This window comes from Scyliorhinus torazame, chromosome 2 (assembly GCF_047496885.1).
Source record: "Scyliorhinus torazame isolate Kashiwa2021f chromosome 2, sScyTor2.1, whole genome shotgun sequence".
NCBI classification, from domain to species: domain Eukaryota; kingdom Metazoa; phylum Chordata; class Chondrichthyes; order Carcharhiniformes; family Scyliorhinidae; genus Scyliorhinus; species Scyliorhinus torazame.
The window spans coordinates 3,650,167-3,677,194 of NC_092708.1; the positions used below are offsets into that span (position 1 = coordinate 3,650,167).

The window sequence follows — 27,028 nt, forward strand, 5'->3', positions numbered from 1 at the left end:
ATACTCCCCAACCCCCAATACTCCCTAACCCCCTAATACTCCCCAACCCCCAATACACCCCAGCCCCCAATCCTCCCCATCCCCCAAATATTCCCCACCCCCCAAATACAACCCACCCCCAATACTCCCCACCCCCAATACTCCCCACTCCCCCAATACTCCCAACTCCCCCCAATACTCCCCACCCCCAATACTCCCCAACCCCCAATACTCCCCCCAAATACTCCCCACCCCCAATACTCCCCACCCACAATACTCTCCACCCCCCAATACTCCCCACCCCACCAATAATCCCCACCCCCCAATACTCCCCACCCCAATACTCCCCAAAACCCCTAATACTCCCCATCCCCCCAATACTCCCCAACCCCACAATACTCCCCAACCCCCCACAATACTCCCCACGCCCCAAATACTCCACACACCCCTAATACACCCCATCCCCCCAATACTCCCCATAACCCCTAATACTCCCCAACCCCGCAATACACCCCAACCCCCCACAATACTCCCCACCCCCCCAATACTCCCCAACCGCCCAATACTCTCCATCCCCCCAATTCTCCCCATACCCGCTAATACTCCCCACCCCCCAATACTCCACAAGGCCACAATACTCCCGAACCCCCCACAATACTCCCCACCCCCAAATACTCCCCATCCCCCAATACTCCTCATCCCCCAATACTCCCCACACCCCAATACTCCCCAACCCCCAATACTCCCCCCCAATACTCCCCACCCCCCAATACTCCCCACCCCACCAATACTCCCACCCCCCAATACTCCCCAACCCCCCAATACACCCCAACCCCCGAATACTCCCCCCAATACTCCCCACACCCCAAATACTCCCCATCCCCCCAATACTCCTCATCCCCCAATACTCCCCAACCCCCAACACTCCCCCCAATACTCCCCATACCCCCAATACTCCCCACCCCCAATACTCCCCATACCCCCAATACTCCCCACCCCAATACTCCCCATCCCCCCAATACTCCCCATCCCCCCAATACTCCCCAACCCCCCAATACTCCCCACCCCCCAATACTCCCCAACCCCCCAATACTCCCCACCCCCCAATACTCACCACCCCCAATACTCCCCATCCCCTCAATCCTCCCCAACCCCCCCAATACTCCCCCAAATACTCCCCACCCTCCCAATACGCCCCATCCCCCTAATATCCCCCACCCCCAATAAAACCCAGCCCCCAATACTCCCCATCCCCCAATACTCCCCACGCCCTCAATACTCCCCAGCCCTCCATTACTCCCCAACCCCCAATACTCCACAACCCCCTAATACTCCCCCCAATTTACCCCACCCCCCAATACACCCACCCCCAATACTCCCCACCACCCCAACACACCCCAACCCCCCAATACTCCCCACATACTCCCCATCCCCCAATACTCCCCATACCCCCTAATACTCCCCACCCCCCAATACTCCCCACCCCCAATACTCACCAACAGCCCCAATACTGCCCACTCCCCAATACTCTCCACCCCCCCCAATACTCCCCACACCCCCAATACTCCCCACCCCCAAGACTCTCCATCCCCCAATACTCCCCAACCCCCCAATACTCCCCAACACCCCCAATACTTCCCAACCCCCCAATACTCCCCAACCCCCAATACTCCCCAACCCCCAATACTCCCCATCCCCCCAATACTCCCCAACCCCCCCCAATACTCCACAACCCCCAAATACTACCCCCAATACTCCCCACCCCCAATACTCCCCATACCCCCTAATACTCCCCAACCCCCAATACTCCCCAACCCCGAAATACTCGACAACCCCCAATACTCCCCATCCCCCCAATACTCCCCAACCCCCCCAATACTCCCCAACCCCCAAATACTACCCCCCAATACTCCCCAGCCCAATAATCCCCATACTTCCCAACCCCCAATACTCCCCAACCCCCCAATACTCCCCCCGATACTCCCCATCCCCCCAATACTCCCCATGCCCCCCAGTGCTCCCCCTTATACTCCCCATCCCATCAATACTCCCCATACCCCCAATACTCCCCAACCCCCAATACTCCCCAACCCCGCAATACTCCCCAACCCCCAATACTCCCCATCCCCCCAATACTCCCCAACCCCCCAATACTCCCCACCCCCCTAATACTCCCCAATCCCCCAATTCTTCCCAACCCCCAATACTCAACATTCCCCCAACACCCCCCAAATACTCCCAAACCCCCAATACTCGCCACTCCCCCAATACTCCCCAACCCCCAACACTCCCCCCAATACTCCCCAACCCCCAATACTCCCCACCCCCAATACTCCCCATACCCCCAATACTCCCCACCCCCAATACTCCCCATACCCCCAATACTCCCCACCCCCAATACTCCCATCCCCCCAGTACTCCCCAACCCCCCAATACTCCCCACCCCCAATACTCCCCATACCCCCAATACTCCCCAACCCCCCAATACTCCCCACCCCCCAATACTCCCCACCCCCAATACTCCCCATCCCCTCAATCCTCCCCAACCCCCCAATACTCCCCCAAATACTCCCCACCCTCCCAATACGCCCCATCCCCCTAATATCCCCCACCCCCCAATAAAACCCACCACCCCAACACACCCCAACCCCCCAATACTCCCCACATACTCCCCATCCCCCAATACTCCCCACGCCCTCAATACTCCCCAGCCCTCCATTACTCCCCAACCCCCCAATACTCCACAACCCCCTAATACTCCCCCCCCAATTCACCCCACCCCCCAATACTCCCACCCCCAATACTCCCCACCACCCCAACACTCCCCAACCCCCCAATACTCCCCACATACACCCCATCCCCCAATACTCCCCATACCCCCTAATACTCCCCACCCCCCAATACTCCCCACCCCCCCAATACTCACCAACAGCCCCAATACTGCCCACTCCCCAATACTCTCCACCCCCCCAATACTCCCCACACCCCCAATACTCCCCACCCCCAAGACTCTCCATCCCCCAATACTCCCCAACCCCCCAATACTCCCCAACACCCCCAATACTTCCCAACCCCCCAATACTCCCCAACCCCCAATACTCCCCAACCCCCAATACTCCCCATCCCCCCAATACTCCACAACCCCCCCAATACTCCACAACCCCCAAATACTACCCCCAATACTCCCCACCCCCAATACTCCCCATACCCCCTAATACTCCCCAACCCCCAATACTCCCCAACCCCGAAATACTCGACAACCCCCAATACTCCCCATTCCCCCAATACTCCCAAACCCCCCCAATACTCCCCAACCCCCAAATACTACCCCCCAATACTCCCCAGCCCAATAATCCCCATACTTCCCAACCCCCAATACTCCCCAACCCCCAATACTCCCCCCGATACTCCCCATCCCCCCAATACTCCCCATGCCCCCCAATACTCCCCCCTATACTCCCCACCCCCTCAATACTCCCCATACCCCCAATACTCCCCAACCCCCAATACTCCCCAACCCCGCAATACTCCCCAACCCCCAATACTCCCCATCCCCCCAATACTCCCCAACCCCCCAATACTCCCCACCCCCCTAATACTCCCCAATCCCCCAATTCTTCCCAACCCCCAATACTCAACATTCCCCCAATACCCCCAAATACTCCCAACCCCCCAATACTCGCCACTCCCCCAATACTCCTCACCCCCAATACTCCCCATCCCCAATACACCCCAATCCCCCAATACTCCCAACCCCCCAATACTCCCCCCACAATACTCCCCACCCCCCCAATACTCCCACCCCCCAATACTGCCTACCCCCAATAACCCCCACCCCCAATATTCCCCCACCAATACTCCCCACGCCCCAATACTCCCCACTCCCCCAATACTCCTCAAACCCAATACTCCACAACCCCCCAAAACGCCCCAACCCCCAATACTCCCCACACCCCCAATACTCCCCACCCACAAGACTCTCCATCCCCTAATACTCCCCAACCCCCCAATACTCCCCAACACCCCCAATACTCCCCATTCCTCCAATACTCCCCATTCCCCCAATATTCCCCAACCCCAATACTCCCCAACCCCCTAATACTCCCCAACCCCCAATACACCCCAGCCCCAATACTCCCCATCCCCCTAATATTCCCCCCCACTACAACCCACCCCCTAATACTCCCCACCCCCCAATACTCCCCACCCCCCAATACTCCCCACTCCCCCTATACACCCCACTCCCCCCATACTCCCCACCCCCAATACTCCCCAACCCCCAATACTGCCCCCAAATACTCCCCCCAATACTCCCCAACCCCCAATACTCCCCAACCACTCAATACTTCCCAACCCTCAATACTCCCCAACCCCCCAATACTCCCCACCCCACCAATACTCCGCACCCCCGAATACTCCCCACCCCCCCAATATTCCGCAACCCCCTAATACTCCCCAACTCCACAATACTCCCCAACCCCCAATACTCCCCAACCCCCAATACTCCCCAACACCCCAATACTCCCCCACCCTCAAATACTCCCCACCCCCAATTCTCCCCATACCCCCTAATACTCCCCAACCCCCAATACTCCCCAACCCCGAAATACTCAACAACCCCCAATACTCCCCATCCCCCCAATACTTCCCAACCGTCCCAATACTCCCAAACCCCCAAATACTACCGCCCAATACTCCCGACCCCAATAATCCCCATACTTCCCAACCCCCAATACTCCTCAACCCCCCAATACTCCCCCCGATACTCCCCATCCCCCAGTAATCCCCATACCCCCCAATACTCCCCCCTATACTCCCCATCCCCTCAATACTCCCCATACCCCCAATACTCCCCAACCCCCAATACTCCCCAACCCCATAATACTCCCCAACCCCCAATACTCCCCATCCCCCCAATACACCCCAACCCCCCAATACTCCCCACCCCACCAATACTCCCCACCCCCCTAAAACTCCCCAATCCCCCAATTCTCCCCAACCCCCAATACTCAACATTCCCCCAATACCCCCAAATACTCCCAACCACCCAATAGTCGCCACTCCCCAATACTCCTCACCCCCAATACTCCCCATCCCCAATCCCCCAATACTCCCAACCCCCCAATACCCCCCCCCACAATACTCCCTACCCCCCAATACTCCCACCCCCAATACTGCCTACCACAATACTCCCCCCCCAATATTCCCCCACCAATACTCCCCATCCCCGCAATACTCCCCAACCCCCAATACTCCCTAACCCCCTAATACTCCCCAACCCCCAATACACCCCAGCCCCCAATCCTCCCCATCCCCCTAATATTCCCCACCCCCCAAATACAACCCACCCCCAATACTCCCCACCCCCAATACTCCCCAACCCCCAATACTCCCCCCAAATACTCCCCACCCCCAATACTCCCCACCCACAACACTCTCCACCCCCCAATACTCCCCACCCCCCCAATAATCCCCACCCCCCAATACTCCCCACCCCAATACTCCCCATAACCCCTAATACTCCCCATCCCCCCAATACTCCCCAACCCCACAATACTCCCCAACCCCCCACAATACTCCCCACGCCCCAAATACTCCACACACCCCTAATACACCCCATCCCCCAATACTCCCCATCCCCCAATACTCCCCAACCGCCCAATACTCTCCATCCCCCGAATTCTCCCCATACCCCCTAATACTCCCCACCCCCCAATACTCCACAAGGCCACAATACTCCCGAACCCCCCACAATACTCCCCACCCCCAAATACTCCCCATCCCCCAATACTCCTCATCCCCCAATACTCCCCACACCCCAATACTCCCCAACCCCCAATACTCCCCCCCAATACTCCACACCCCCCAATACTCCCCACCCCCCCCCAATACTCCCACCCCCCAATACTCCCCAACCCCCCAACACTCCCCCCAATACTCCCCAACCCCCAATACTCCCCACCCCCAATACTCCCCATACCCCCAATACTCCCCACCCCCAATACTCCCCATACCCCCAATACTCCCCACCCCCAATACGCCCCATCCCCCCAATACTCCCCAACCCCCCACAATACTCCCCACGCCCCAAATACTCCACACACCCCTAATACACCCCATCCCCCAATACTCCCCATCCCCCAATACTCCCCATAACCCCTAATACTCCCCAACCCCGCAATACACCCCAACCCCCCACAATACTCCCCACCCCCCCCAATACTCCCCAACCGCCCAATACTCTCCATCCCCCGAATTCTCCCCATACCCCCTAATACTCCCCACCCCCCAATACTCCACAAGGCCACAATACTCCCGAACCCCCCACAATACTCCCCACCCCCAAATACTCCCCATCCCCCAATACTCCTCATCCCCCAATACTCCCCACACCCCAATACTCCCCAACCCCCAATACTCCCCCCCCAATACTCCCCACCCCCCAATACTCCCCACCCCCCCAATACTCCCACCCCCAATACTCCCCAACCCCCCAACACTCCCCCCAATACTCCCCAACCCCCAATACTCCCCACCCCCAATACTCCCTATACCCCCAATACTCCCCACCCCCAATACTCCCCATACCCCCAATACTCCCCACCCCCAATACTCCCCATCCCCCCAATACTCCCCAACCCCCCAATACTCCCCACCCCCAATACTCCCCATCCCCTCAATCCTCCCCAACCCCCCAATACTCCCCCAAATACTCCCCACCCTCCCAATACGCCCCATCCCCCTAATATCCCCCACCCCCCAATAAAACCCAGCCCCCCAATACTCCCCATCCCCCAATACTCCCCACGCCCTCAATACTCCCCAGCCCTCCATTACTCCCCAACCCCCCAATACTCCACAACCCCCTAATACTCCCCCCCAATTCACCCCACCCCCCAATACTCCCACCCCCAATACTCCCCACCACCCCAACACTCCCCAACCCCCCAATACTCCCCACATACTCCCCATCCCCCAATACTCCCCATACCCCCTAATACTCCCCACCCCCCAATACTCCCCACCCCCCCAATACTCACCAACAGCCCCAATACTGCCCACTCCCCAATACTCTCCACCCCCCCAATACTCCCCACACCCCCAATACTCCCCACCCCCAAGACTCTCCATCCCCCAATACTCCCCAACCCCCCAATACTCTCCAACACCCCCAATACTTCCCAACCCCCCAATACTCCCCAACCCCCAATACTCCCCAACCCCCAATACTCCCCATCCCCCCAATACTCCCCAACCCCCCCAATACTCCACAACCCCCAAATACTACCCCCAATACTCCCCACCCCCAATACTCCCCATACCCCCTAATACTCCCCAACCCCCAATACTCCCCAACCCCGAAATACTCGACAACCCCCAATACTCCCCATCCCCCCAATACTCCCCAACCCCCCCAATACTCCCCAACCCCCAAATACTACCCCCCAATACTCCCCAGCCCAATAATCCCCATACTTCCCAACCCCCAATACTCCCCAACCCCCCAATACTCCCCCCGATACTCCCCATCCCCCCAATACTCCCCATGTCAGGAATAAGCGAATGACTAGGGAAAGAGTAGGACCAGTCAAGGACAGGGATGGGAAATTGTGTGTGGAGTCTGAAGAGATAGGCGAGATACTAAATGAATATTTTTCGTCAGTATTCACTCAGGAAAAATATAATGTTGTGGAGGAGAATGCTGAGCCCCAGGCTAATAGAATAGATGGCATTGAGGTACGTAGGGAAGAGGTGTTGGCAATTCTGGACAGGCTGAAAATAGATAAGTCCCCGGGACCTGATGGGATTTATCCTAGGATTCTATGGGAGGCCAGGGAAGAGATTGCTGGACCTTTGGCTTTGATTTTTATGTCATCATTGGCTACAGGAATAGTGCCAGAGGACTGGAGGACAGCAAATGTGGTCCCTTTGTTCAAAAAGGGGAGCAGAGACAACCCCGGCAACTATAGACCGGTGAGCCTCACGTCTGTAGTGGGTAAAGTCTTGGAGGGGATTATAAGGGACAAGATTTATAATCATCTAGATAGGAATAATATGATCAGGGATAGTCAGCATGGCTTTGTGAAGGGTAGGTCATGCCTCACAAACCTTATTGAGTTCTTTGAGAAGGTTACTGAACAGGTAGACGAGGGTAGAGCAGTTGATGTGGTGTATATGGATTTCAGCAAAGCGTTTGATAAGGTTCCCCACGGTAGGCTATTGCAAAAAATACGGAGGCTGGGGATTGAGGGTGATTTAGAGATGTGGATCAGAAATTGGCTAGCTGAAAGGAGACAGAGGGTGATGGTTGATGGGAAATGTTCAGAATGGAGTTCTGTCACAAGTGGAGTACCACAAGGATCTGTTCTGGGGCCGTTGCTGTTTGTCATTTTTATCAATGACCTAGAGGAAGGCGCAGAAGGGTGGGTGAGTAAATTTGCAGACGATACTAAAGTCGGTGGTGTTGTCGATAGTGTGGAAGGATGTAGCAGGTTACAGAGGGATATAGATAAGCTGCAGAGCTGGGCTGAGAGGTGGCAAATGGAGTTTAATGAAGAGAAGTGTGAGGTGATTCACTTTGGAAGGAATAACAGGAATGCGGAATATTTGGCTAATGGTAAAGTTCTTGAAAGTGTGGCTGAGCAGAGGGATCTAGGTGTCCATGTACATAGATCCCTGAAAGTTGCCACCCAGGTTGATAGGGTTGTGAAGAAGGCCTATGGAGTGTTGGCCTTTATTGGTAGAGGGATTGAGTTCCGGAGTCGGGAGGTCATGTTGCAGCTGTACAGAACTCTGGTCCGGCCGCATTTGGAGTATTGCGTACAGTTCTGGTCACCGCATTATAGGAAGGACGTGGAGGCTTTGGAGCGGGTGCAGAGGAGATTTACCAGGATGTTGCCTGGTATGGAGGGAAAATCTTATGAGGAAAGGCTGACGGACTTGAGGTTGTTTTCGTTGGAGAGAAGAAGGTTAAGAGGAGACTTAATAGAGGCATACAAAATGATCAGGGGGTTGGATAGGGTGGACAGTGAGAGCCTTCTCCCGCAGATGGATATGGCTGGCACGAGGGGACAAAACTTTAAACTGAGGGGTAATAGATATAGGACAGAGGTCAGAGGTAGGTTCTTTACGCAAAGAGTAGTGAGGCCGTGGAATGCCCTACCTGCTACAGTAGTGAACTCGCCAACATTGAGGGCATTTAAAAGTTTATTGGATAAACATATGGATGATAATGGCATAGTGTAGGTTAGATGGCTTTTGTTTCGGTGCAACATCGTGGGCCAAAGGGCCTGTACTGCGCTGTATTGTTCTATGTTCTATGTTCTATGCCCCCCAATACTCCCCCCTATACTCCCCATCCCCTCAATACTCCCCATACCCCCAATACTCCCCAACCCCCAATACTCCCCAACCCCGCAATACTCCCCAACCCCCAATACTCCCCATCCCCCCAATACTCCCCAACCCCCCAATACTCCCCACCCCCTAATACTCCCCAATCCCCCAATTCTTCCCAACCCCCAATACTCAACATTCCCCCAATACCCCCAAATACTCCCAACCCCCCAATATTCGCCACTCCCCCAATACTCCTCACCCCCAATACTCCCCATCCCCAATACACCCCAATCCCCCAATACTCCCAACCCCCCAATACTCCCCCCCACAATACTCCCCACCCCCCAATACTCCCACCCCCCAATACTGCCTACCCCCAATAACCCCCACCCCCAATATTCCCCCACCAATACTCCCCACGCCCCAATACTCCCCACTCCCCCAATACTCCTCAACCCCAATACTCCCCAACCCCCCAAAACGCCCCAACCCCCAATAATCCCCACACCCCCAATACTCCCCACCCCCAAGACTCTCCATCCCCTAATACTCCCCAACCCCCCAATACTCCCCAACACCCCCAATACTCCCCATCCCTCCAATACTCCCCATTCCCCCAATATTCCCCAACCCCAATACTCCCCAACCCCCTAATACTCCGCAACCCCCAATACACCCCAGCCCCCAATACTCCCCATCCCCCTAATATTCCCCCCCACTACAACCCACCCCCTAATACTCCCCACCCCCCAATACTCCCCACCCCCCAATACTCCCCACTCCCCCTATACACCCCACTCCCCCCATACTCCCCACCCCCAATACTCCCCAACCCCCAATACTGCCCCCAAATACTCCCCCCAATACTCCCCAACCCCCAATACTCCCCAACCACTCAATACTTCCCAACCCTCAATACTCCCCAACCCCCCAATACTCCCCACCCCACCAATACTCCGCACCCCCAAATACTCCCCACCCCCCCAATATTCCGCAACCCCCTAATACTCCCCAACTCCACAATACTCCCCAACCCCCAATACTCCCCAACCCCCAATACTCCCCAACACCCCCAATATTCCACACCCCCAATACTCTCCACCCCCCAATACTCCCCACCCCCAATACTACCCATCCCCCCAATACTCCCCTACCCCCCAATACTCCCCACCCCCCAATACACCCCAACACCTCAATACTCCCCAACCCCCCAATACACCCCAACCCCCATTACTCCCCAACCACGCAAAACTCCCCAAACCCCAATACTCCCCATCCCCCAATACTCCCCAACCCCCCAATACTCCCCAACCCCCCAATACTACCCCCCAATGCTCCCCACCCCCCAATACTCCCACCCCCCAATACTCCCCACCCCCCCAATACTCCCCACCCCCAATACTCCCCACCCCCCCAATACTCCCCAACCCCCCAATACTCCTCATCCCCAAAACACCCCGTACCCCATAATACTCCCCACCCCTCAATACCCCCCACCCCCCAATACTCCCCAACACCCCCAATACTCCACACCCCCAATACTCTCCACCCCCCAAACCTCCCCACCCCCAATACTACCCATCCCCCCAATACTCCCCTACCCCCCAATACTCCCCAACCCCCCCAATACTCCCCACCCTCCCCAATATGCCCCAACCCCCAATACTCCCCAACCCCGCAATACTCCCCAACCCCCAATACTCCACATCCCCCAATACTCGCCAGCCCCCAATACTCCCCACCCCACGAATACTCCCCACCCCCTAATACTCCCCAATCCCCCAATTCTCCCCAACCCCCCAATACTCGCCACTCCCCCCAATACTCCCCACCCCAATACTCCCCATCCCCAATACTCCCCACCCCCCCAATATTCCCCCCCAATACTCCCCACCCCCCAATACTCCCCACCCCCCCAATACTCCCCACTTCCCCAATACTCCTCAACCCCCCAATACTCCCCATCCCCCTAATACTCCCCACCCCTAATACTCCCCACCCCCCAAGACTCTCCATCCCCCCAATTCTCCCCAACCCCCCAATACTCCCCAACCCCCCCAATACTCCCCACCCCCAATACACCCCAACACCTCAATACTCCCCAACCCCCCAATACACCCCAACCCCCATTACTCCCCAACCACGCAAAACTCCCCAAACCCCAATACTCCCCATCCCCCCAATACTCCCCAACCCCCCAATACTCCCCAACCCCCCAATACTACCCCCCAATACTCCCCACCCCCCAATACACCCACCCCAATACTCCCCACCCCCCAATACTCCCCACCCCCAATACTCCCCAACCCCCCAATTCTCCCCAACCCCCCAATACTCCCCAACCCCCAATACTCCCCACCCCACAATACACCCCAAGCCCCCAATACTCCCCAACCCCCAATACTCCCCAACCTCCCCATAATCCCCATCCCCCCAATACTCCCCATCTCCACAATACTCCCCATCCCCCCAATACTCCCCATCCCCCCAATACTCCCCAGCCCCCAATACTCCCCATCCCCCTAATATTCCCCCCCCCAATACACCCCCACCCCCCAGAGAGAGAGCCGGGACAGCGAAAACATCGCGGGAGGAGAGAGCCGGGAGATTCAAAAAGCGCGGGAGGAGAGAGCCGGGACAGCGAAAACAGCGCAGGAGCAGAGATAGCCGGGACAGTGAAAACAGCGCGGGAGCAGAGAGAGCCGGGACAGTGAAAACAGCGCTGGAGGAGAGAGCCGGGAGATTCAAAAAGCACGGGAGGAGAGAGCCGGGACAGCGAAAACAGCGCAGGAGCAGAGATAGCCGGGACAGCGAAAACAGCGCGGGAGCAGAGAGAGCCGGGACAGTGAAAACAGCGCGGGAGCAGAGAGAGCCGGGACAGTGAAAACAGCGCTGGAGGAGAGAGCCGGGAGATTTAAAAAGCACGGGAGGAGAGAGCCGGGACAGCGAAAACAGCGCGGGAGGAGAGAGCCGGGAGATTTAAAAAGCGCGGGAGGAGAGAGCCGGGACAGCGAAAACAGCGCGGGAGGAGAGAGCCGGGAGATTTAAAAAGCGCGGGAGGAGAGAGCCGGGACAGCGAAAACAGCGCGGGAGCAGAGAGAGCCGGGACAGCAAAAACAGCGCGGGAGCAGAGATAGCCGGGACAGCGAAAACAGCGCGGGAGCAGAGATAGCCGGGACAGTGAAAACAGCGCGGGAGCAGAGAGAGCCGGGACAGTGAAAACAGCGCCGGAAGAGAGAGCCGGGAGATTTTAAAAGCGCGGGAGGAGAGAGCCGGGACAGTGAAAACAGCGCCGGAAGAGAGAGCCGGGACAGCGAAAACAGCGCGGGAGCAGAGATAGCCGGGACAGCGAAAACAGCGCGGGAGCAGAGAGAGCCGGGACAGTGAAAACAGCGCGGGAGCAGAGAGAGCCGGGACAGTGAAAACAGCGCCGGAAGAGAGAGCCGGGAGATTTTAAAAGCGCGGGAGGAGAGAGCCCGGACAGTGAAAACAGCGCTGGAGGAGAGAGAGCCGGGACAGTGAAAACAGTGCCGGAAGAGAGAGCCGGGAGATTTAAAAAGTGCGGGAGGAGAGAGCCGGGACAGCGAAAACAGCGCGGGAGCAGAGATAGCCGGGACAGCGAAAACAGCGCGGGAGCAGAGATAGCCGGGACAGTGAAAACAGCGCGGGAGCAGAGATAGCCGGGACAGTGAAAACAGCGCGGGAGCAGAGAGAGCCGGGACAGTGAAAACAGCGCCGGAAGAGAGAGCCGGGAGATTTTAAAAGCGCGGGAGGAGAGAGCCGGGACAGTGAAAACAGCGTCGGAAGAGAGAGCCGGGACAGCGAAAACAGCGCGGGAGCAGAGATAGCCGGGACAGCGAAAACAGCGCGGGAGCAGAGAGAGCCGGGACAGTGAAAACAGCGCCGGAAGAGAGAGCCGGGAGATTTTAAAAGCGCGGGAGGAGAGAGCCGGGACAGTGAAAACAGCGCGGGAGCAGAGAGAGCCGGGACAGTGAAAACAGCGCCGGAAGAGAGAGCCGGGAGATTTAAAAAGTGCGGGAGGAGAGAGCCGGGACAGTGCTGGGAGAGGTGAGTGCACAAAAGGTGTGGCAGGAGTGCCTTTAGTCACAGAGTGCTGATTGGAACAGAGTGCATCTGAGTTTAGGTGAGTGACTGAGTTCGGGTGAGTGGCTGTGTTTTTGTTGGTGTTCGGGTTTATCCTTGAGGTTCTATAAAAAAATGTTTTTTAATTATTTAAATTAATTAACTAGTTGAATATGGCTGGACAGGTGATGTGCTGTTGCTGTATGATGATGGAACTGGTGGATCCCATTGAGACCGTCAGTGACCACATCTGCAGCAAGTGTTGGCTGCTCGAGGAACTTCGGCTCAGAATTGATGAGCTGGAGACTGAGCTGCACACACTGCGGCACATCAGGGAGGGGGAACATTACCTGGAGGCTTTGTTTCAGGAGGCAGTCACACCCGGTAGAATAAGTTCTGTTAATTCGGACAGTGGTCAGGGACAGAGTGGTGTGACTGCAAGGGAGGCAGGTAGGGGGATCCTGAGTTTAGGAGTTGAGGAGCCTCAGCCCTTGACCTTGTCCAACAGGTATGAGGTACTTGCTCCCTGTGTGGATGAGGAAGAGGGCTGTAGGGAGGATGCGTTGACTGACCACTGCACCGTGGTACAGGAAGCCATTCAAGAGGGGGGAGCAAAAAGACAAGTGGTAGTTGTAGGGGATTCTATAATTAGGGGGATTGATGGCATCCTTTGTAAGCCAGATCGAGAGTCCCGCATGGTATGTTGCCTGCCCGGTGCCAGGGTGAGGGACATCTCTGATCGGCTTGAAAGGATTTTGGAGAGGGAGGGGGAGGATCCAGTTGTTGTGGTCCACGTTGGGACTAACAACATAGGTAAGACTAGGGAAGAGGACCTGTTTGGGGATTATCAAACACTAGGGACTAAATTAAAGAACAGGTCCTCCAGGGTTATAATCTCTGGATTACTACCCGAGCCACGTGCCAATTGGCAAAGGGTTGAGAAAATTAGAGAAGTTAACATGTGGCTAAAGGAGTGGTGCGGGAAAGAGGGATTCCATTTCATGGGGCATTGGCATCAGTACTGGGGCAGGAGGGACCTGTACCGTTGGGACGGTCTTCACCTGAACCATTCTGGGACCAGTGTTCTAGCGAATAGGATAAATAGGTTGGTCACAAGGACTTTAAACTAGCAAGTTGGGGGAAGGGCAGTGTAAAGCTATGGACAGTATAATGGTTAATGGAGATCAAGGCAGCAGGTTACGTGACAGGTTATTATGTAGAGATATGGGTTCAAAGACAAGGAAAATTAGGAGAAAGGGTAAGAGGAAAAATAAATTGAGAAAAATTACTGATCAAGGTGTTAGGATTCATAACAAAGACATAAAAAACAGCATAAGTGTACTTTACCTGAATGCTCGTAGTATACAAAATAAGGTAAATGAGTTGATGGCGCAAATCATCGTGAATGACTATGATTTAGTGGCCATTACTGAAACATGGTTAAAAGATGGTCACGACTGGGAGTTAAATATCCAAGGGTATCAGACTATAGGAAAGGATAGAATGGACGGTAAGGGCAGTGGTGTAGCTTTGTTGTTTAAGGATGGCATCGGGGCAATAGTAAGGGATGATATTGGTGCTATGCAGGACAAGGTTGAATCAATTTGGGTGGAAATCAGGAATAGTAAGGCGAAAAGGTCACTGATAGGAGTAGTCTATAGGCCACCAAATAGTAATAGGATGGTGGGGCAGGCAATAAGGAAAGAAATAACGGATGCATGTAGAAATGGTACAGCGGTTATCATGGGAGATTTTAATCTGCATATCGATTGGTTTAACCAGGTCGGTCAAGGCAGCCTTGAGGAGGAGTTTATAGAATGTGCCCGGGATAATTTCCTGGAACAGTATGTAATGGAACCTACAAGGGAACAAGCGGTCCTAGATCTGGTCCTGTGTAATGAGGCAGGATTGATTAATGATCTCATAGTTCGGGATCCTCTTGGAAGGAGCGACCACAATATGGTGGAATTTAAAATACAGTTGGAGGATGACAAGGTAAAATCAAACACTAGTGTTTTGTGCTTAAACAAAGGCGATTACAATGGGATGAGAGAAGAACTAGCTAAGGTAGACTGGGAGCAAAGACTTCATGGTGAAGCAGTTGAGGAACAGTGGAGAACCTTCCGAGCGATCTTTCACAGTGTTCAGAAAAGGTTCATACCGACAAAAAAGAAAGACGGTAGAAAGGGGAAAAATCGACCGTGGATATCTAAGGAGGTGAGGGAGAGTATCAAATTGAAGGAAAAAACATACAAAGTGGCAAAAATTAGTGGGAGACTAGAGGACTGGGAAGTCTTTAGGGGACAACAGAAAGCTACTAAAAAAGCTATAAAGAAGAGTAAGATAGACTATGAAAGTAAACTTGCTCAGAACATAAAAGCAGATAGTAAACGCTTCTACAAATATATAAGACAAAAAAGAGTGGCTAAGGTAAATATTGGTCCTTTGGAAGATGAGAAGGGAGATTTAATAATAGGAGACGGGGAAATGGCTGAGGAGCTGAACAGGTTTTTTGGGTCAGTCTTCACAGTGGAAGACACAAATAACATGCCAGTGACTGATGGAAATAAAGATATGATAGGTGAGGACCTTGAGATGATTGTAATCACTAAGGAGGCAGTATTGGGCAAGCTAATGGGGCTAAAGGTAGACAAGTCTCCTGGCCCTGATGAGATGGCTAGGGAAATTGTAAACGCACTAGTGATAATTTATCAAAATTCACTAGACTCTGAGGTGGTCCCAGAGGATTGGAAAGTAGCAAACGTGACACCACTGTTTAAAAAAGGAGGTCGGCAGAAAGCGGGTAACTATAGGCTGGTAAGCTTAACTTCGGTTGTAGGGAAAATGCTGGAATCTATCATTAAGGAGGAAATAGCGGGGCACCTGGAGGGAAATTGTCCCATTGGGCAGACGCAGCATGGGTTCACAAAGGATACGTCGTGTCTGACTAATTTGGTAGAATTTTTTGAGGCCGTTACCAGTGCAGTAGATAACGGGGAGCCAATGGATGTGGTATATCTGGATTTCCAGAAAGCTTTTGACAAGGTGCCACACAAAAGGTTGCTGCATAAACTAAAGATGCATGGCATTGAGGGTAAAGTGGTAGCATGGGTAGAGGATTGGTTAACTAACAGAAAGCAGAGAGTGGGGATAAATGGGTGTTTCTCTGGTTGGCAACCTGTAACTAGTGGGGTCCCTCAAGGATCAGTGTTGGGCCCGCAGTTGTTCACAATTTACATAGACGATTTGGAGTTGGGGACCAAGTACAATGTGTCAAAGTTTGCAGACGACACTAAGATGAGTGGTAAAGCAAAAAGTGCAGAGGATACCGGAAGTCTGCAGAAGGATTTGGATAGGTTAGGTGAATGGGTTAGGGTCTGGCAGATGGAATTCAATGTTGCCAAGTGTGAGGCTATCCATTTTGGGAGGAATAGCAGCAGAATGGATTTTTATTTAAACGGTAAGATGTTAAAACATGCTGCTGTGCAGAGGGACCTGGGTGTGCTGGTGCACGAGTCGCAAAAAGTTGGTGTGCAGGTGCAACAGGTGATTAAGAAGGGTAATCGAGTTTTGTCTTTCATTGCTAGAGGGTTGGAGTTCAAGACTAGTGAGGTTATGCTGCAATTGTATAGGGTGTTGGTGAGGCCCCATCTGGAGTATTGTGTTCAGTTTTGGTCTCCTTACCTGAGAAAGGACATATTGGCACTGGAGGGAGTGCAGAGGAGATTCACTAGGTTGATCCCAGAGTTGAGGGGATTAGATTATGACGAGAGGTTGAGTAGACTGGGACTGTACTCATTGGAGTTTAGAAGGATGCGGGGGGATCTTATTGAGACATATAAAATTATGAAGGGAATAGATAGGATAGATGCGAGCAGGTTGGTTCCACTGGTCAGGGAAAGCAGAACTAGGGGGCATAGCCTCAAAATAAGGGGAGGTAGATTTAGGACGGACTGTAGGAGGAACTTCTTCACCCAAAGGGTTGTGAATCTCTGGAATTCCTTGCCCAGTGAAGCAGTTGAGGCTCCTTCTTTAAACGTTTTTAAGAAAAAGATAGATACCTTTCTAAAGAATAAAGGGATTCGGGGATATGGTGTATGGGCCGGAGAGTGGAGCTGAGTCCTCAAAGATCAGCCATGATCTCATTGAATGGCGGAGCAGGCTCGAGGGGCCAGATGGCCGACTCCTGTTCCTAGTTCTTATGTTCTTATGAGGGTGCTGAATCTTAATAAAGGGAACTATGAGGATATGAGGCGTGAGTTGGCCTTGATAGATTGGGGAGAGTTACTTAAAGGGATGACAGTGGATAGACAATGGCAAACATTCAAGGAACGCGTGGGGGAACTACAACAACTGTTCATTCCTGTCTCGCACAAAAGCAAAGGGGGTAAGAGGGCCAATCCATGGCTTACAAAGGAAATTAGAAATAGGATCCGATCCAAGGAAGAAGCATACAGATTGGTTAAGAAAAATAATAGGTCTGAGGATTGGGAGCCGTTTAGAATTCAGCAAATAAGCACCAAGGGATTGATCAATAAGGGGAAAGTACAGTACGAAAGGAAGCTTGCAGGCAACATAAAGACTGACACTTAGAGTTTCTATAAATATGTGAAGAGAAAGAGATTGGTGAAGAGAAATGTAGGCCCCCTACAGACAGAAACAGGGGAATGCATAATAAGGGACAAAGAAATGGCTGAGCAATTGAATACATACTTTGGTTCTGTCTTCACAAACGAGGACACAAATCAGATCCCAGAAACGTTGGAGAATGAAAGGTTTTGTGAGAGGGAAGAACTGAGGGAGATCAACATTAGTAGAGGAATGGTGCTGGGAAAACTGATGGGATTGAAGGCGGATAAATCCCCAGGGCCTGAGACTCTGTATCCCAGAGTGCTTAAGGAGGTGGCTCTGGAAATAGTGGACACGTTGGTGGTCATCTTCCGGGATTTATAGACTCTGGAACTGTCTCTGCAGATTGGAGGGTAGCTCACGTCACTCCGATATTCAAAAAGGGAGGTAGAGAGAAAGCAGGGAATTATAGACCAATAAGCCTAATGTCGGTAGTGGGGGAAATGCTTGAATCCATTACCGAGGACTTTATAGCGGAACATTTAAAAAGCTGTGGCAGGATCAGTCAGAGTCAGCATGGATTTATGAAGGGAAAATCATGCTTGACAAATCTGTTGGAACTCTTTGAAGATGTAACCAGTACAGTCGACAAGGGGGTCCCAGTCGATGTGGCATATTTGGACTTTCACAAGTCCCGCATAAGAGATTATTGTGCAAAACTAAAGCTCATGGGATTGGAGGATTCTTACAAAAGTTTCCTAAACCTCTGGCCCTTGGCGCCCAGTAATTACAGTCACCAGGTTTGTAAATATAAACACAATTACTGTTTATTTATAACAGGAATAATGATGAAATATGCAGTAAATACAACTGAATAACACAAGTGAATACCTACTATCCACATTAACTAGCCAACCCTCTACCGACACACAAGACAGACAAGCACAGAAGGGCAGAAAGGGGTAAAAAACATAAAGATGTTGGTCAAAAGACAAGAGACTTTGGTTCTGATGGTGCTCCTTGAGCAGATGTTCCTCACAGCGCCCTGGGTGATCAACGCCTTGGGTTTACAGCTGATGTGATTTTCGTTGCGGAATCATCCATTCAGAGCCCCCCCCCCAGGTCAGGCAATGGAGCACTTACAGGCAGCAACTTTTCTGGAGACACTTTCATTCTTATCAAACTTCATCTCGAGTTTCACATTCAGGCCCCGATCTGCAGAGACACTCGATTTCACATCAAACCTGGCTTGCAGCTCATGGCTTGAGTTCAGGCCTTTCCTGTCTCCAGAGAACCCAGACTTGCGGCAGACAGAGTCAGCCCTCACAGTGGCTTTCCGCAAAGGTTTAGTTGGATCTTTTCTGGAGCGAGTTAGTTCGATTCCTCCATCCAGGCTGCACAATCAAAACGGAATCTCGTGACTCTGAAAACATTCCGGCGGGAAGAGATCCAATCACCACCTGTTACCGGGCAGAGCACAGCCTTGTGGGCCAACTCATTGGCCACCAGCCAAATCAATCAAACCGAGTTCCAGCCAATCTCTGTCCTTGCTGCCGGTCAGTCTACAGATCCACTTTGAACCAGATCAGTGACCTCTCCCGCAGCTGAAATCCTCTGCTTGAATTAAAGACACAGTCCCCCAGCCTTTAAGACACATGTCCATTAATCAAACATGTAACAGCAAAAATAAAAGGAGGAGGAAATAATGGAACAGACAGGGAATGAACAAGAACTCTTATACCAATTGCCCGTTCTCTACAGGATAATTGGATTGGATTTATTTATTGTCAAGTGCAGGGTCGGCAAGGTAGCACAGTGGTTAGCACTGTTGCTTCACAGCTCCAGGGTCCCAGGTTGTGGGGTTGTGTGGGTGAGGGTGGAGCCAAGCTCAAAGTGACAGTCTCTGGGCTATCGGACCAACCAGAACTATTTATCGGGAAGGGGGCTGGCGTCCTTGCTTCCCTAATCGCCAGCCGTAGAATCCCGCTCGGTTGCCAACCCCCCCACCCCCAGATGGAAACATGTCAATAAAACCGGCCAATACACATCCAGGGTACACGGATAGAGACAAGGTGCTCTGGGCGACCTGTGTGTAACACCTTCCTCTCCAGTATCCGGAGGGTGCTGTCGCATGGAAATAATTAAACACTAAAATGAAATGAATTGAAATGAAAATCGCTTATTGTCACAAGTCGGCTTCAATGAAGTTACTGTGAAAAGCCCCTAGTCGCCACATTCCGGCGCCTGTTCGGGGAGGCTGGTACGGGAATTGAACCGTGCTGCTGGCCTGCCTTGGTCTGCTTTCAAAGCCAGCGATTTAGCCCAGTGTGCTAAAGAAAATGTTGAACCAATAAAATACTTAAACAGTGGGGGGGGGGCAGCTGATTTTGGTGTGGGGGACGGGGTTATTCCTGATTTCATGCGATTGTATGGATTCTTTTTTTTCTCTTTTCTGTCAACTTTGTAAAGAATCGTTAAAAACTCAATAAAAATATATTTTTGAAATGTTTTTCTATTTGTTTTCCCGGGACTGGACGCTGTCACTGGTGGGTCCACGTTAGTCCAGTGTTTTGAGACCTGGTGTGTTCCAGAGTTTGTTTTGTTAAACTGAAGTCTCCTTCTGCCTGGCTATCAACGCACCGTGGCCTCCAGTTTTGGACGAGGGATGGGGAGTAAATTGGGAAGAAAACACTGAGAATGAGGATTGTCTTTTTGTCATTCCCAGATGCCGGAGCAGTTTGACGAGGGGGTGGTTCAGAACCAGCTGCGTTACTCCGGAATGCTGGAAATGGTGAAAATCCGACGGGCAGGATTCCCAGTCCGACGGCCGTTCCAGGAATTCTATCTCAGGTGCGATTTGGACACTTCCCTCTCTTGTGAACAGCTTTTGAAAATATTTTAAATGTCTTACTTTACATCTGGAAGTTCTCCCTCAAAGGGCAGTGGGGGGAATTGGGAGTAAATTAGAAGGATGAGGGGGGATCTTATTGAAACTTACAGGATACTCGAGGCCTGGATAGAGTGGACGTGGAGAGGATGTTTCCACTTGTAGGAAAAACTAGAAGCAGAGGACACCATCTCAGACTAAAGGCTTTAAAACAGAGATGAGGAGGAATTTCTCCAGCCAGAGGGGGGTGAATCTGTGGAACTCTTTGCCGCAGAAGGCTGTGGAGGCCAAATCACTGAGTGTCTTTAAGACAGAGAGAGATAGGTTCTTGATTAATAAGGGGATCAGGGGTTATGGGGAGAAGGCAGGAGAATGGGGATGAGAAAATATCAGCCATGATTGAATGGCGGAGCAGACTCGATGGGCCGAGTGGCCTGATTCTGCTCCTATGTCTTACGGTCTTATTAACTGAGAATTTGATGGGCTATTGGGAGGGATGTGGGGATCGGGGAGCAGATTCAGGGGAAAGCAATTGGAAACATTGGATTGGTTTAGTGTGAGGGGAGGATCAGTAACTAGATGGAAACGGGGTTAATCATTGGGAAGGAGCCAGTTATTGTGATCTGGAAGGTGCTGCCTGTAAGGGCAGTGGAAGTAGATTCATGGGATCCTAGAATCTTACAGCACAGAAGGAGGCCATTCGGCCCCTCCTGACTGCACCGCCTCCTGAAAGAGCCACTCAGCCCTATCTCCATAGCCTCGAAATTCAACACTTTCAAATATATATCCAGCTCTCTTTTGAAACCTCCTGTGGAATCCGCCTCCACCTCTCCCCCAGGCAGCGCATTCCAAACTCCAACTACTCTCTGAGTAAAGAGGTTTCTCCTCATCTCACTCCAGCTCTCTCGCTGACCATCTTGAAATTGGGACCCCTGGTCACTGACATACCAACCAGTGGAAACAGAATATCCTTCTTTACCCTGTCAAAATTGTTCAGAATTTCACACCCCTCAATAAGATCGCCTCTTAATCTCTGCTCCAAGGAGAACAAGCCTAATTTCTCCAATCTTTCCTTGTATCTAACATTCCCCATGCCTGGTATCATTCCAGTAAATCTCCTCCGCACTCTCTCCGGGACTTCAACATCCTTTCTTATATAAGGTGCCCAGAACTGAACACAATATTCCAAATGTGGTCGGACCAATGATTTGTGGAGGTGTAGCATCACTTCCTTGCTTTTATACTCTGTGCCTCTATTTATAAACCCAAGGATGCTCTAAGCCTTCTTAACAACTGTTTCAACTTGTCTGGCCACCTTCGCAGAATTATGCACTTGAACCCCGAGGTCCCTCTGCCCCTGGACTCCCCTCACAGTTGTACCATTGAGCCTCGATTGTCTCCCCGTGTTTCTTCTCCCAAAATGCATCACCTCACATTTCGCTGTGTTGAAGTTCATCTGCCAGGTGTCTGCCCATTTGGCCAACTTGTCAATGTCCCTCTGAAGCCTCTCAGCATCATCCTCACAATTCACTATTCCCCCAGCATAGCATCATCTGCAAATTTAGAGATTTTGCCCTCAATGCGCCATTCTAATTTGCTAATCAACCTGCCATGTGGCACTGTATCAAATGCCTTCTGAAAGTCCAAATATACAACATCCACGGCACTACCCTCATCCACTGCCTGTGTCACCTCGTCAAAGAACTGAATTAAATCTGTCAGATCCGGGATATAGAATCTTCAGGCAAGACAGAGGAGGGGGTGAAAGAGGAGGAATTGCATTATTAGTTAAAGCGACTGTTTCTGCATTAAGGAGAGATGATATCTTGGAGGGGGCATCAAATGAAGCTTTGTGGGTAGAGCTTAGGAATAATAAAAGGACAGCGACATTGCTAGGTGTTTATTATAGACCCCAGATAGTCAGCGGGAAATTGAGGAGCAAATATGTGCACAATTCACAGAAGGGTGTAAAAATAATAAGAGGGGAATTATATTCGGTGATTTCAACTTTCCCAATATTAATTGGGATAGCCATCATGATAAGGGCTTAGATGGAGTCGAGTTCTTAAAATATATACAGGAGAACCTTTTTGCTTGATGTGTAGAGGATGGTGCACAGCCCTGGACCTAATTCTGGGGAATGAAGGCAGACAGGTGGTTGATGTGTTGGTGGGGGAGAATTTCAGTGACAGCGACCACAACATCTTCCCTGCATCGACCCTGTCCAGTCCTGTTAGAATTTTATAGTCTCTATGAGATCCCCCCTCATTCTTCTGAACTCCAGCGAGAACAATCCCAACCGAGTCAATCTCTCCTCATACGACAGTCCCGCCATCCCTGGAATCAGCCTGGTAAACCTTCGCTGCTCTCCCTCGAGAGCAAGAACATCCTTCCTCAGAGAAGGAGACCAAAACTGCCCACAATACTCCAGGTGTGGCCTCACCAAGGCCCTGTACAATTGCAGCAACACATCCCTGCTTCTGTACTCGAAACCTTTCGCAATGAAGGCCAACACACCATTAGCCTTCTTTACCGCCTGCTGTACCTGCATGCTTACCTTCAGCGACTGGTGCCCAAGGACACCCAGGTCCCGCTGCACACTCCCCTCTCCCAATTTACAACCATTCAGGTAGTAATCTGCCTTCCTGTTTTTGCTTCCAAAATGAATAACCTCACACTTACCCAAATTATACTGCATCCGCCATTGGTTTGCCCACTCGCCCAACCTGTCCAGATCTTGCTGTAGGATCCCTGCATCCTCGTCACAATTCACCCTCCCACCCAACTTGGTATCATCTGCAAACTTTGAGATGTTACATTTTGTTCCCTCATCCAAATCATTAATATACATTGTGAATAGCTGGGGTCCCAGCACCAATCCCTGTGGTACCTCTTGTGGGTGAGCCCAGACCAGGGGGAACTGTGGGTGAGCCCAGACCAGGGGGAGCTGTGGGTGAGCCCAGACCAGGGGGAACTGTGGGTGAGCCCAGACCAGGGGGAACTGTGGGTGAGCCCAGACCAGGGGGAGCTGTGGGTGAGCCCAGGCCAGGGGGAACTGTGGGTGAGCCCAGACCAGGGGGAACTGTGGGTGAGCCCAGACCAGGGGGAACTGTGGGTGAGCCCAGACCAGGGGGAACTGTGGGTGAGCCCAGACCAGGGGGAACTGTGGGTGAGCCCAGACCAGGGGGAACTGTGGGTGAGCCCAGACCAGGGGGAGCTGTGGGTGAGCCCAGACCAGGGGGAACTGTGGGTGAGCCCAGACCAGGGGGAACTGTGGGTGAGCCCAGACCAGGGGGAGCTGTTTGTAAATGAGGGAGCGGCCTTTCTAGACAAAGGAGGAGAAATGTTTCTGAGGTTTCTGCGACTTTGGAATCTCTGCCTCAGGGGGCGGCGGAGGCCGGGGGTCAGTGAATATTTTTAAGGTGGAGGCAGATCGATTCTTGTTGGGCAAGAGAATGAAAGGTTATCGGGGGACGATGGGAATGTGGAATTAGAAATACAAACAGATCTGACATGATCTTGTTAAATAGCGGGGCAGGCTCGAGGGGCCGAATGGCCTACTTCTGCTCCTATTCAAATGTTCCGACCTACTCCATGTTAATTGCTATCTGAGATATATTGGCACCAGGTGCAAAGTGAAATGGGTCCTTCAATGGTGCCTTTTGAACAGAGAATGAAACCAGTGCATCATTGAAGAAAGTGAATGATATTTCCATCTGTCTTTAGGTACAAGATGCTCCTGAAAAACTGTAACATCCCAGAGGACGGGAAGGAGCGGTGCACAACACTGCTGAAACTCTACGACGATTGCAATTCTCACTGGCGCTTGGGGAGGAGTAAGGTCAGCGCGCTAACCCACTACAGCTGAACGGCTATTTCCCTTCGATCGGGTTCCCTTTGTCTTCACCTTGTAACCCCATCCAACACATCGTCCTCTCCCATTTACACCATCTCCACAGACATAGAAACTAGGAGCAGGAGGAAGCCATTCAGCCCATCGAGCCCACTCTGCCATTCAATCCGATCGTGTCCGATCCTCTAACCCAACTCCATCCTCCCGCTCTCCCCAATCCCTTGGAGAGGGTCAGAATCTGTCTATTTCCATCTTTAATATATTCAGTGTCTCAGCCTCCAGTCTCTGAGGGAGAGAATTCCACAGGTTCCCCACCCTCCGAGTGAAGAGGTTTCTCCTTATCTCAGTCGTAAATGCCCCCCCTGTATCCTGAGACTGTGACCCCTTGTTCCTGACCCCCCCCCCCCAGCCAGAGGAAACAGCATCCCTATATCCAGCCTCCCAGCCCTGTCAGAATTTTAGACGTTTCAGTGAGATCTCCTCTCATTCTTCTAAACTCCAGTGAACAGAGGCCCAGTCGCCCCAATCCCGCAGTCCCAGCACTCAGTCTGGTGAACCTTCGCTGCTCTCCCTCTGAGCCAATAGTATCCTTCCTTAGAAAAAGAGACAAAACTGCCCACAATACTCCAGGGCTAAAATCTTCCGACCCTAACCCTAACCCAACCTAGCACAGGTCGAGGGTGCGAGGCCTTTTCTCATTAGAACGGAGAAGGATGAGGGGCGACTTAATAAAGGTTTATAAGATGATCAGGGGAATAGATAGAGTAGACAGTCAGAGACTTTTTCCCCGGGTGGAACAAACCATTACAAGGGGACATAAATTTAAGGTGAAAGGTGGAAGATATAGGGGGGATATCAGAGGTAGGTTCTTTACCCAGCGAGTAGTGGGGGCATGGAATGCACTGCCTGTGGAAGTAGTTGAGTCGGAAACATTAGGGACCTTCAAGCAGCTATTGGATAAGTACATGGATTACGGTAAAATGATATAGTGTAGATTTATTTGTTCTTAAGGGCAGCATGGTAGCATTGTGGATAGCACAATTGCTTCACAGCTCCAGGGGAGCTGGACCCCCAGATCCCTCTGTGCTGAAACTTTCTGCAGTCTGTCTCCAATAATATTCAGCTCCTTTATTCTTCCTGCCAAAGTGCAGAACTTGACATTTTGTTACATTATATTCCATCTGCCAGGTTTTGACCCACTTACTTAATCAGTTGCTATCCCCTGCGAAACCTCTGTGCATCCTCACCTGGGCCTGGACTTTCCACTCATTTCTGTGTCATCTGCAAACTTGGCAACAGTGCATCTAAGTCATTCATCAAAGTCATTCATTTATATTGTAAATAATTGTGGCCCCAGCACGGATCCCTGTGGAGCTCCAGGGGTTACATGCTGTTATCCTGAAATTTTGGATTTAGATGTATTGTCCCGTGTACCGAGATGCAGTGAAGACCATTGTTCTGCGTACAGTCCAGACAGATCGCTCCTCTTATCGCAATTCTCTGTCTCCATCAGTCAGCCAATCCTCTATCCGTGTTAATATACTGCCCCTAACATATTGGTCCTTTTGTGTGATACCCAATCAAACATTTTTGGAAATCCACTGCACATTACATGCACTGGTTCCCATTATCTATCCTGATTGTTACCAACTCAAAGAATACTAATACATTTGTCAGGCATGATTCCCCCTTCATGAAAGCCACGTTGGCACACGGCAGAGAACACAGCCATTTGGGCCCACTCACTATACTGTCCCACACACCACCACCTTCGTAAGTGCTCTCCCCACTTGAATGGCTTCTTGTACCATGGCCAACCAGCTCATTCACCCTGCAGCCCCACTCTCATCCAAACAAGCAGAAAAAACCTTAAACTTGTTGGACAATTGCAGAGGGTGACACTCCTTCACTCCTGCCCCCTGGGCCCCTTTACCTGCCTCAACTGCAGTCACAATCCCCCTGTCCCTGACCACTTTCCAAACCGGAAGACCCCAGCCTAAGGGTTGTGACCATTTCCTGAAACAAAGCATCCAAAGAACTCTCACCCTCGCTGATGTGTCTCAGTGTCCGCAGCTCAGCCTCCCTGATGTGTCTCCGTGTCCGCAGCTCAGCCTCCCTGATGTGTCTCAGTGTCCGCAGATCAGCCTCCCTGATGTGTCTCAGTGTCCGCAGCTCAGCCTCCCTGATGTGTCACAGTGTCCGCAGCTCAGCCTCCCTGATGTGTCTCAGTGTCCGCAGCTCAGCCTCCCCCTCCCCCTGATGTGTGTCAGTGTCCGCAGCTCAGTCTCCCTGATGTGTCTCAGTGTCCGCAGCTCAGT

General features: G+C 52.1%; 1 protein-coding gene across 1 annotated transcript in view; it reads left to right on the plus strand.

Annotated features, from left to right (window-relative positions):
* Positions 1–27,028, plus strand: part of LOC140385688 (unconventional myosin-X-like) — a 706,039-nt gene that overhangs the window by 425,673 nt on the left and 253,338 nt on the right. The window contains exons 20-21 of the mRNA XM_072468099.1: positions 20,696–20,820; positions 24,584–24,698. Of these exons, the coding sequence (XP_072324200.1) occupies positions 20,696–20,820; positions 24,584–24,698 (240 nt within the window). The remainder of the gene's footprint in view (positions 1–20,695; positions 20,821–24,583; positions 24,699–27,028) is intronic.